This window comes from Saccostrea echinata, unplaced genomic scaffold (genome assembly GCF_033153115.1).
Source record: "Saccostrea echinata isolate AGI-Se365-2 ecotype Australia unplaced genomic scaffold, CSIRO_AGI_Sech_v1 ptg000017l, whole genome shotgun sequence".
Lineage (NCBI taxonomy): Eukaryota > Metazoa > Mollusca > Bivalvia > Ostreida > Ostreidae > Saccostrea > Saccostrea echinata.
Window position 1 is genome coordinate 977,968 of NW_026889766.1, and position 13,463 is coordinate 991,430.

Consider the following 13,463-nt stretch of genomic DNA (forward strand, 5'->3'; position numbering starts at 1 on the left):
CGATAAAAAATGGGTAGCAATTGTTCCTTCGCCATGCGCTCGGCACTTTGAAGTGAAAGTTGCGGGTCCTTCGAATGAGACCTTAAAAACCGAGGCCCCGTGTCACGGCAGGCGTTGGCACGATAAAGATCCATTACTGCTCAATGGCCCTGAGTGCCGAGTAAAGGTCAAAATTTGAAGCCCTTCACCGGTATATGGTGACGTCTCTATATGAGTGAAAAATTCTCGAAAGGGACGTAAAACAACATACAATCAATCAATCAATCCAGGTATTTAATCAATGACAGAAAAAGACATACATTCGTTATATAAAGTAAGGATCACCCATAGGAATATTTTTCTGCACTCTTTCGTTGAAATCTTGACTTAGAAATACCACAAAAATCAGAGTACATATATAAGCAGTAAAATTAATTGAAGTTATTATTTTTGATTCGTTCAAATGCGATTTAAAAAAGTTTTTAATTATTTACCATTACATTTGACACCTTGCCAGTTTTCTAAGCATCCTTTAGGACATTCACCAGTAAACTGGTCACAGTAGGTTCCAGTGAAACATCTTCCACACATTTCCTCACAGATGATTCCATAATGTCCAATTACGCATGCTGTGGTATCAAAACAAAGGATGCATTATAACCGTGTTTAAAAAAGAATTTTTTTTCTTTGATTTTCAAAGTAGTAAATAAATTAAGTAGAAAAAATTCATGTATTATCGTCATTAAATCAAATAAAAGAGAAAGAGGGATAATCAAACTAGGCTTTAGAAAACTTGTAATTAAAAACAATCTTATATACATAAATGTATACTTAAACATTGTTTGAATGAATGGCAATAAGAGATAGTTCTATATCGTCCATTCAATTAATCTCATGAACATGCAGTACCAACCAGACCCAACCTGACACAAAGCAGTCCCAGAGCTGTCCTGGGGACTGCTTTCTGGGACTGCTAAAGCAGTCCCACAGTAATCCCAGAGCAGTCCACAGCAGTCTCAGTGGCGGGGTTAATGAGAAATGAAATCAGAAATGAGATTACCGATAAACAATGTAACTATAAAAGGCAGTTGAAATTGATGTTGCATTTCTTTCTGAGTAGTATCAACAAATTTTTACTATTCTTAGGCGACAGTCATTTCTGAACTATTAAGAAAATCACAGTACGCGTATAGAAAGAAAAAATAATTATTGAACGAAGACATTCACACCTACTAAAAACATGAATATTTAAACACAATTATGTGGTATTTTAATTTTTCACCAAAATAAATCAATTTTTTTTCTGTGATTGATATTGGTTTCCATATTTATTTATTTTTTTAATAGAAAATTAACCTTGAATTGTTTATTTTCTACCAGAGTTGGCTTTAAATAGCTCTTATAATTATAGAGCAAGGTCGATTCCCATACTTTACTCTGAACGCATATTTCTTAAGTTTTGGAGCTTTCCAAAATTCTTTGTTAAATTTTGCCGAATATTATTTTTTCAGTCATGGTTATTTTCACTGACCTGCTAATATAATTGTCGTTATAGATTCTCTAAGTAACAGAAAACAATAACACTCAGTTTTAAGTGTTTTATTATATAAACGTTCGAGTGTACATCTGTAAACCACGAGAAAGGAACCCTCAGATTATGTACAAAATTAATTAATCCCGAAAACTTTTTATACATATTTATTGAAACAAAGATTTTTTTGCAGTACATAAATAAATTAGTGTCATTATTGACTAGCATGTTCAGTGTTGTGTAACACTGATACCCAAATAACATGCATTGACTTTCTGTTAATCATGCCCAAAGGCGATTGAAATCTTAGGTGTTGACACCATTTAATACAATTGTATTGCTTTTTATTAATCGGCCAGATAAACACAGACAAAACAAATAAGAAATAAGTCACAATTCCCGATATTTTCAAATGTTTATTTTTCAAATAAATGTACTCTTTTTATAACTTGTTTATAAATTAAAATCTAATCCATAAATAAATTTCCCAATAATTATTCACACTGTTTATGTGAGTAAGAATGGTAGAATAATTTTATTTCATGATCATTTAATAAATTATTAGGTTTTGTTTGAGAGCTGTAAAAAATAGCATGGAATACTCTTTTTTCTATCATGGTATTAGCTTTTTCAATTAAGAAAAAAAAATCCATTACAGTGCATCCCTCTGAATATCTTACTGAAATGACAAGTTTGATTTTTATTTGTTTTTTGTAAATAGTGCTAATGCAAACTTTGAGTACATAATTTGACAGCATTAATTAATTAAATAGGCCTAGATAAATCTTTTTTTTTTCAAACACTTGTATTAAAGTTTAACCTAAGGGATAAAAATCATCTCCTGACATTTTAGATTAAAATTGTTTAAATTAACAGCCCCTGAAGACATTTAGAAATTATATGTAAAACTATCTCTACTTATTAAAATTTTGTAAGAAATCCTTGTTTGTTTTTTTTAAATTTTTAACTTGAACACCTCTCTGCTGAAAGTAAACAAAACAACAAAAGGGACACTGCAAATTCAGAATACACAAGGGGCGGAGCTATCATGTCACACGGAACCTTTTTCACGCATGAGTGAACAAAGCAGTCCCAGGGAGTGCTGGGACTGCTGGGTCTGCTTTCTAGAGCAGTCCCACAGCAGTCTCATAGCGGTCCCAAAGCAGTTCCAGGGTCTGCTATCTGGAACTGCTTATTTGTCAGGTTGGGTCTGGTTGGTACTGTACTATCCTGTTTATACATGATCATTATTAGCTCTTCTGAGCCAAAGGCTCAAAGAGCTAATATGGACATTTGTGCAGTTTACATAAACTTTTTAGAATATGGGTCATGACTCAAGACACCCTTGGCCAATTATTGTCAAATTTGCCACAGGGTATCCTTGGCACAAGGGCGCCCGTTTATACTAAAACAAGGGTTGTGACCCTTAAACAAGGGGAGATAATTAGGAAAATAAAAACAAAAATACTGGTTGCTAAAAAATCTTCTCAAAAACCACTGGGCAGATTATCACCAAACTTACACAAAAGGATGAGGATATGTTGAAGATTAAAAATTGTTCAAGGCAATACCCTGGGGCAAAGGGCGTGGCCTCAAGGTCACTTCAAAGTTGACCAAAAATAACATTTTATTAAAATAGCGATATTTTGCTTGCTATGAAAACTAAGATCATCAAATCTTGTCAGTTGATGCATCTAAGGACTTCATATCATGTTGACTCAAAAGTAGGTCACGGTGACCTACTCTTTTAAATTTTGCGGCCATTCTTTTTCAAAATGATTTAAAGGCATATTTTGAAGAATTTAAGGCCTATGATCATCAAACTTTGTCAGTTGATGTATCTTGGGACCTCGGAGTACGTCGACTAAAAAGTAGGTCGCATTGACCTACGTTTTAAATTTTATTTTATGGCTTATCTTTTTCAAAACAATTAAGGTCATTAATTCGAATACTGAGAGATTTAGAATCATTTAATGTTGTAAGATGATGCATCTTGGGGCCATAAAACTTTTTTTAAAAAAAAAGTAGGTCACCGTGACCTACTTTTTGAACTTCGATTTCAAAGCCTTTTAGAGGCAGAATTTTGACATTTTAAGGCCTATGGTCATAAAACTTAATAAGTTGATGCATCTTAAGTTATCAAAAAACGTCAACTAAAAAGTAGGTCACCGTGACCTACTTTTCAATTTATATGACTGTAATTAAATATGTCGGGTACTAATTGGCTAAGAATCATCAAACTTTGTCAGTTGATGCATTTTGGGTCTTCGGAGTAGGTCGACTGAAATGTAGGTCACCGTGACCTACTTTTGAAAATTTATGGCTTTAATTAAATATTTTGGGTACTAATTGGCTTAGAATCATCAAACTTTGTCAGTTGATACATCTTGGGTCATCGGAGTACAACAACTGAAAAGTAGGTCACATCGACCTACTTTTGAAAATTTATGGCTTTAATTAACTATTTCAGGCACTAATTTGCTTACAATCATCAAACTTTGTCAGTTGATGCATCTTGGGTTCCTCGGAGTAAAACAACTGAAAAGTAGGTCACCCTGACCTACTTTCGAAATTTTATTGCTTTATTTAATATTTTCATGTACTATTTGGCTTAGAATCATCAAATTTTGTCAGTTGATACATATTGGGTTCTCGGAGTAGGCCGACTGAAAAGTAGGTCACTGTGACCTACTTTTCAATTTATATGACTATAATTAAATATTTCGGGTACTAATTGGTTTAGAATCATCAAACTTTGTCAGTTGATATATCTTGGGTCCTTGGAGTAGGTCGACTGAAAAGTAGGTCACCGTGACCTACTTTTTCAATTTATTTGACTATAATTGAATATTTCGGTTACTAATTGGCTTAGAATCATCAAACTTTGTCAGTTGATGCATCTTTGGTCCGCAGAGAAATAGTCGACTGATATGGAGGTCACTGTGACCTCTTTTTGAAATTTTATGGCTTTATTTAAATATATCAGGTACTTATTGACTTAGAATCATCAAACTTTGTCAGTTGATGCATCTTGGGTCCTCATAGTATGTCATCTGAAAAGTAGGTCACTGTGACCTACTTTGAAATTTTATGGTTATAATTTTAAAAATATTTTAGGTATGAATTGGCTTAAAATCATCAAACTTAGTTGATGCATCTTGGGTCCTCAGAGAATGACAAGTGATAAGTAGGTCACCATGACCTACTCTTAATTGGCTTAGAATCCTCCTGGGTTCTCAAGAGTGTTTTATCTAAAATGTAGGTCATGATGACCTACGTTTGGAATTTCAAGGCTTTATCTAAATATGCAGGATACTAAGAGGCTTCAATATAAGTAATAGGTTGTACAGTTTATCAGAAGAGCGATTCGAGGCCCTTGGGTCTCTTGTATCATGCTTGAAGTCAAAATGTATCTCTGCATCTAAAGTTTTTAATTGTGCATGTCGTATTACTCCTGACATTCTAAGCCAAAGTATGAAACAAAACCTGTAAAAATTACGAGGCGTTTCATTTGCATGAAGTCTTTTAAACCATACCTTTGTTAATTAAAATGAAGAATGATTTAAAGAAAATGAGATTTAACTGCATCAATTTACATTATTTTATCGGATCCGGATAAAAAAAACTTACAGCAATCCGATGACCTCATAAAGGTATTGTTACACCCATAAATACAGGAACCATTAAATGCGTCACATTGTTGATCATGGCATCTCAGATTGCAAGGAGCACATGTTTGCCCGTAATGTTGCGAGGGACAACCTGAAATCAAAAGACACAAACGAAAGAACCATTGAACACCACGCTCACATGAGTAATACCGACCATTCTGATTTTTATCAGAAGTTCCTTAAAGACCTGTCTCCTATTTGTCTCCTATTTAGTCTCATCCTATCTGAAAATTGGACACAATATTCTGGCCCAACCATAACTCCAAGAGATCTTAACTTAACCAGCTTGCAGAAACTTGAATAGACACATACATGTAATGGGGATTCTACAATATCAATTTGTCAAATAGTGTCGTGTTCTTGAGAATATTTTTTTGATGCAGGATGTAAAACTTGATCCAAGATTTTAGCCCCACCTCAACCGAAAATACCATTATTTTAAAAAGGATCTGAATCCACATAAATTCGGAATGTTTTCATATTTATATAATTTAACGAGTTCTTTTTTTTTTTCAATTTCATGCGTATTCCCATACAACATGAATCCCTATCTGTGCTTCACACCATATTTCAACGTTTGAAACTGCACTACATGGTGTTGTTTAAATGTTAATAGAACTGATCATAGGGGTGTTCTTAAGAAAAAAAATACTTGTAAAAAGATGTTCCTTATAAATATTCTTGTAAAATTTTGATCCTTTATTAAGACCCCTCCATGTCCGAAAAGGGCCATGATTTGAACAAGTTTGAATCTACCCTACCTCAGATTGCTTGCATGGATTCTTATTTATCTAAGCTGATAATTTTAGGAAGAAGATATTTTACTAAATATTCTTTTTAAATCTTTGATTCTCTTTTGTGGCCACACCCTACTTCCGGAGTCAATTTTGAACCGTTTTTTTATATACATTTAGTTAAGGAAGATTAGTTTTTTTCAGATACTGTGGTTCTTAAGAAGGGGCATATAGAAAAAAAAAACATTATACCACAAAACTTTCACTATTTAAGTCATTCCCTATTATTTTTAGGAGATGTAATGTCCATTTATTTGAAGAAATAGTGTTTGCCTGTGTTCGTCGAAGCTTTGTGACAAGTTTGATTGAAAACTGGCCCAGTGGTTCTGGAGATAGTTGAAAATGTAAAGATTTACAAAGGGACCGAGTGAGGCTGTGGTTAAAGAGTTTGGTCTAGAGTCGCGGAGTAGGGAGATTACATCATGGGTTCGAAATCACACTGCGTAATGTGGAATCCTTCATATAAGACCGTATAATCCGAGTTCCCGCGTTTCACAGTAGGTGCTGGCACGAAAAAGATCTCTCACTGCTCAAAGGCCGTAGGTGCCGAGTACAGGTCTTAAGTTGCAGTCCTCCACCGGCAAGTGGTGGCATTTCAATATAAATGAAAAATTCATGAAGGGATGTTAAAGGAAAAAAACAAACAAAACATAGGAACTGACGTATAGTCAAAGGGACGCTAGATAAAGGCTGATAAACAGAATTAATTTAAGTTTTAAGCTAAAGGAAGATGTATCAATAATTGACTTTGATACTTCTTGAAGGAACATTTTTTCTTAATTTAGCTATTAAAACAGGATCTAAGTAGATAGAAGGTGACCGTTTTTCTTTATTGATTAGCAACAACTAGTTTTCATTAAAAATAAAAGAAATATTCAGTGAATGTAATTCATCATCATTCATGTGTTACGTATAATTTAAAAAGAAAATAAAAAAAATATATTTATCAATACATAAAAGCCTCATACCCATAACCAAAACTTCGCATATTTCAATGGTAGCAAATGTTGGTTCATATCCTGTGCAGTTCGTGTCTAGAGGAGGATCCTTTGAATTATACAAAGCTATTCCCTGGGTCAGTTTATTGACTTTTATTATCATCTCGTCCATAGGGCAGATAGAAGGGTCGTTAGTGTAGACCGTTTCTCCAGAACTGGACGGCGGGATAAAGGATGACTCATTGAACACAAATACAGAAAATCCTGTATGACGATTAACAGCTGGAATATAGATATTTTTGTCTCTTTCGTAAATACACATAAAAGATTTGGGAGAGTCTAAAGAAGTAGAAAATATTTTTTACGATGATAAAATTTAGATCTAGATATAAATGCACGTTTTTGCATTATTGATCATGTTCTGCGAACAATCTGAAACAGGCGACTACGTTTGCAAATACAACCTATCGTTGGCCTGAAAATTTACTGAGGTTTTTAGTGAAATATTATAGCCATTATTTTAATATCTTTGATTTTTTTTTATTTTTCGATCAATGCAAATGAGCTATGCACTTAATTCCACCTTTGGTGTGCCAATGTGTCCACGTCTGCTAAACTCCCTAGATAGTGGCACTTGATAATTGTTCCCTATTTTCACATTTATATTTCTTATAGAAATAATTAAAACTCTTACTTGAATTTCTAAAGAAGATTTTCAAATAAGCTACATTGGCCATGCGTTTCAACGGAAATTTCCACCAAGCCGTTTGAATAAGGGGATTAGCAAGAGTAATGCTACACGTGTCTTCACCGCGATCTTCCTGAAGATAACCATCAACTGCTTTGTCTGCTAAGTATAGGTCTGGATACCTATAAGATTCACTCTGTGTTGCTTGGCCTGAATAATCTGAGAGAAGACTGAGGTTTTCTACAAATGATTAACATATTGGTTGATGGTAAGTGTTACATATTCTGCATATCTTCTTTTCATTCATTAATTTGTCAGCAGGATTAAGATACCTTTGCAATTAAATTGTTCTGAATGTCAACCGACAGAGAAAAAAAGAGAAAAAATATGTTTTTGCTAGTACTATTTTGCTCCTAACTGAAAAAGAAAAATTACTATAAACGTATTACATTTGGCTATATATTTTATTCAGCCCCTTTCGTGAAAAGCTGCTTTCGCTTAATCAAGTGCATCGTTAACTGTCTCGAGTATACATATTCATACATGCAAAAAGTACATTCAGAAAGCGTTAAATCCAATTTACGTGTTGGAATGTCAATTTCCGACATTCATATATCGGACACGCCAAATATATTAACAGTATATAAAAGAGTCAAGTCGAAAAGTTCGAGATAGGGAACGATAAGGCCAAACAAAAAAATATGTGTGATTCCGGTTACACTTCCAAAAAAATTAGGGTAGGTAGGTAGGGAATTTTTTTTTTTTTTAACAAAATGATTTTCTTAATTTTTTCTTTAGAACCTATCACTGCTTTGCAAATGGCATTTAGATGTGGTGTGATAATATACTAGTCAATATTGGTAGGGGACACCTACATGCTAGTTTGCTTTGGATTTAACACTATTAAACTATGTTTTGCAAGGAGGCCATCATTGCTGAAACTAGAACTTAAAACTGGAGCCATTGATGGAAATCGGGGAAAATTCCGGAAAAAATATGAAAATTGCCAAAAAAAAAGTTTAGGGTCGGGGGTATAAAATAGGGAAGGTCGGGTAACCGGAACCACACATATTTTTTTATTTGGCCTAATCATAATGCTTAAGATTATTCAGTACTGGATCGTATGAAAATATTTCTGACATCATTAAAAAAAATTTCAGACATAAGGTATTCAATGTATAATGAAGGGATATTAAACTTGTTAAATATACAAAGCTAGATAACGATGAAAACGAAATGAATAAAATTCACATGACTGGTAACATATTAGAAGATGGCCATTTTGCACCCTCAACGTTTTTGAAGAGTTATCTGCCCTTGATGAAAAGAAGAAAATTTTAATTTTATCAAGATATCTGTGGTAAATGATTCATTTTATTTCATATATTAATAAAGAGAGAGTTTTTGCATATTTTCACCAAGAGATTTATATGAAGCCCAAATTACTTTTTACAATATTTTAATAACACATGTGCTGCCCATAGACTTCAATGTAAAATTCAAGGTGCAATTAATTGGACAATAATCAAAATTTTATAAATTCCTTTGATGGAGTATTTTTATTTGATAACACCTTCAAAATGCTACCATGATGAAAAAATCGGACCATTCGTTTATTAGGTATAAAATATGGTCGTTATACATTGAATACCTTAATTAAGGCAAGGTCAACTGATGTGCGAAGAACAAAGCCTACAAGCAGAGTACAGTGTACATGTATATCCTTTGACATTTCATTTTTGATCTTTCACTTATCAATTACAACAGAGAAGGTGTTGAAAATGTAATAGCGAGCGGCGCTTCACGCCGCTCGTCACTACGAGCTCTTAAAGCAACGCCTGGGCGAAGAGAAAATTCGGAGTTTCCAAAAGAATTTTTTCCGCAGTAACCTATGGTCCCATAACGCTTTGCGAATTGCATCTAACCGCAAACTACGTTCCGCGGTAGCAACAAAAAATAAAATCACATTGATTTTATGGATATTGCAGAAAAAAATAGTAGATTAAACATTCTTCACTAAAACTAGCACTGTTCAGGCTTCGATTTGGTAATGCAACTTACATACGACGTCATGTGACGTCAGAGTCAAGACTTACCAAATGTCACGTGCAATTTGAAGAGACAATGTAAATTATATAGGATCTGCGCTCGCCCCAACGGTCGCATCGTCAACATATTATTTTAGAAAGAAATTGGAAACTGTGAAAGGTATGCACGAGAAAGCTCACATACCTTATTTGAATCATTTCCTATTTTCATTAGAGTTTAAGAACAAAAAGATTACCTAAGCATTCTGTTAGAACAACGAAGAGCACTGCAAGATACACGGACTTGAGAAATTCATCCATCATCTTGTTAAATTGAACTTGTCCTTATATACACAGTAGATCTCGTTAAAATATGGGTTAAATGTAATAGAAAGATACATATAAACAAGGAAAACGATCTTATATCCGTACCAATTTTTTGTGATATAAACACACTCACACACACAAAACTAAAAATCTACACCGGAAGTAAAATCAAAGAAGCTTTGAAAAAAAACTCTTCCCGATTCTTTACTTGTTTGCTCGTTTGAAATGTTTTTAGTGTTCTACATACAAAAAGGAATGTTAACACGGTCATGAATTTGTAAAGAATGGAGACCAAGGGACTCATGACGATCTTTCACTTAGAGAAATGGTTCCTTGTATCTTATTATAATATATGAAAATTATATTACGTTTTTTTTTGTTTTGAAAATCTTGTTGACCTCTTGAGGAAAAAGATACACGTATCTTTTTACTACAATGGAAATTAAAATATTACACAATCGATTAAAATTTATTACGAGGATTGTAATAATAAACCCCTTAAACAATTTCCCTGTTTTGCGTATTTTCTAATAAATTTCATATTTATTGTAGTAGTGGGGAAAAGGCGTTTTTTAATTTGCAAGAAAGGAAATAAAAGTATATTTATACACTGTTTTACTAATACATTTCTTTTTCAAGTGTGGTCAATTTTTTAAACGTACTAATCATTAGAAAAATATATTCTTAGTGATGACTGACACAATAAACGCTAGAGTTAATCAGGCTTTTGGAAACTACTTTTCTAATGCTGTAAGATTCTACGTATACGATACACTGATAACCTTACATCGAAGAATACATGCTCAAAATTAAATAGTGATTTTTTTAAATAGATGACTTTCATTTTGAAAAGTAAAGGAATGTAAGAATTTTAAATTTCTTACACAGGCTTATTTCATGAATTTGTGAAATATTTAATTTAATAAATGACTGTCATGGATTTGAAAAATAGATGAATGTTTCAACTCATAAGTCATATTTTAAGAATCTAGTCAAGTGATAGTGTTATGAAAAATAAGTCTGCAATGGAAATTAAAGTAAATATCCGTCAAATATGTACTTGAAGATGAAAGAAAATACTCTGTACTTACATTTTGAAATATTTTTTTCAAATACATATCAACTGAAAATTTGTCAAACGATATATTTCCCAGCAAAGCTTGGATGAAAAAAATCATCTTTTTATCATGTCGTAAATGACGTCTTAGTTGTTTCTCTGTATATGTAGAGTAATGTTCGGGTGATTGTGATTTAAAAAATGAGAAACTCTGAAGGGAAATTTAAACACCTGCTTACTGATTGTACCACGTGAAATTAGATTAACTTTTAAATCATTACAACGAAATGTAAATTTTAGTTTTGTATGCTTGTTTTGAAATGAAAACAGATCGAATTTACTTTTTCGAAATTTTTTCGAAAGCGAAATAAAATGAAAAAGGCGAAGCTAAAAATAGTGATCGATCTCAAAAAAATATATAAATAAATAAATATAAATATATAAACAATACAAAACTGTGAACAGGACATGAAACAAGATCCCTAAGAAATTCCAGAGATGGGATTGGGTGCCTAGGAGAAGTGATATTCCCCTGCTGACCGGCCACATCCGTAATGAATCCTATGTATTGATCAGGTAAATGGAACATTTCGTCGTCAAAATTAGTATAAAAACAAAGGCTTTATAATTGGTATGAAACACTTCAACCAAAATAATCCCCGATGATAGGTTACATTTCTTAACAAGGTCATTATAACGAAGGTAGAATTTACGGAATGCTGACTTTTAAGGATGATGTTGAAATTTCTGTAACTAATCATTCAGTAGCCTACCTCGGTTTAAAAACTGAGAGCATGTTCTTGGTTATCGAATAAGTTTGGATAAGTATACACCATGTGCAGGTAATAGCGGAATGTTACTACATCAAAAAAGAAAAGTTGACGAGGGAAAAACTGAAGTCATCTCGTTCGTTTTAAAATTTATTTATTAGTTGGTCCTTATTGTGTAAAGTTAGTAAACATCCATATATTAAACAGATGTGGGAAAACTCTTGGTGCCATTATTTCAAGTTCCCTAAGACATATGAATGGAAGTACATCTGTCTAGTTTTAATTGATAAAACGTCATATATCTAAAGTAGAGTTGAAGGCCGAGCAATTTTTTCTTCTTCTCATGTAGAAGCTTTTAAATAAAGTCTTCTTTAAGGGAATATAAATGCAGGTCGGCAAATAAAGGTGCACAATTAGTACCCATTCAAATTCAAACAGTTTGTTGGAAGACCTGGTCTCCGAAGAATACGTAAATGTTGTGAATGAGGAACTCCAGTATCTTTTGAATATCAACTTTGGAGTACTTTTTGCGTAGAATCAGAGTAATTTTTAACAAAGTAATTTTATCGATGGCCAATCAGAATTTCCCAGTTCCAGTTTTATTGAAAAAACAGTTGTCTATAATATCAAAAAGCTTAGCTTTTGATTTATCGTGAGAAATGGTTGCAAAAAGTGTAGAAAACTCATACGTTTTGATATTATTAACTTTAGAAATAAAAAATGGTAATTTTAATTTTTCTTTCAGTTTTTTTTGGAGTTTTTGAGAATCCGCATCTGATTTACACCACTTCTAAAATATCCTGTAGCACAGTGCGTATGAACTTTTAGCTTTTTAGCAGTTAATAGTTCTATAAGGAGTAAATATAGGGGCTTGATAAAGCATTTACTGGACCTGGGAATGTATCCTTCAGTTGTTTGTAAGGATTTGTATAAAGTTAAGGAATCCAGAAAAGGTAGGATAGATCCAACTCACCTTGCTTGACTGGAATGATAAAAATATTAAACATTGAAATGTGATTTTGAAGAAAATAAACCTTAAAAAGTAAACTATAAGTATAGGTTGGATTCCTGCCAGACGTAGAATGAAAGTCAAGTTCTTCTACATGTACGCGGGTGTGTTAAGGAAGCATTTAATTCATTTCTCGGAAAATTTAATCCCCCCTTTTTTGAATAATATTATATTGTGAGAAATTGCTATTTTTGTGTGATGTCACAGTAAACATTTCCCGTATAAACGAAGCCCCGCCCCTTTATGCAGCCTTAACAATGCTGAGTAAAACTAAAAAAAAAATATGGGTTTTTTTTGCTCAAGTTGTGTTTAAGCTACATTATAAGTAATTTGGCATTGCAGTTTAATCTTACCATTGATGTAAGACATCTATTTAAGAAATAAAGTCCGCGTTTTCGTGAATGTTGCAGGATAACCTCCGAGGTCGAGAAATGTTGTTTGAAATATAAAAGCCGAGGCTTTTATGTTCCAAACATCATTTCGAGACCGAGGAAGTTATCCTGCATCATTCACGACAACAAAGACTTTATTTCTATTCTACTAACGGCTCTAAAATACAGTTGATCGATTTCTCTATAGAGAAACGAATTAGGTCACCATGTCGCAATTTCGCTGTTCCATTTAACACCAGAGGGTCAATCGATTGCAGAGAATGCAGACGATTTCAGCTTT

General features: G+C 33.1%; 1 protein-coding gene across 1 annotated transcript in view; it reads right to left on the reverse strand.

Annotated features, from left to right (window-relative positions):
• LOC133189200 (receptor-type tyrosine-protein phosphatase alpha-like) overlaps positions 1-13,463 on the reverse strand; it is a 58,234-nt gene that overhangs the window by 7,822 nt on the left and 36,949 nt on the right. Inside the window, exons 23-25 of the mRNA XM_061324605.1 lie at positions 7,784-7,841; positions 6,944-7,195; positions 474-608 (exon numbers count right to left, since the gene is read on the reverse strand). Of these exons, the coding sequence (XP_061180589.1) occupies positions 474-608; positions 6,944-7,195; positions 7,784-7,841 (445 nt within the window). The remainder of the gene's footprint in view (positions 1-473; positions 609-6,943; positions 7,196-7,783; positions 7,842-13,463) is intronic.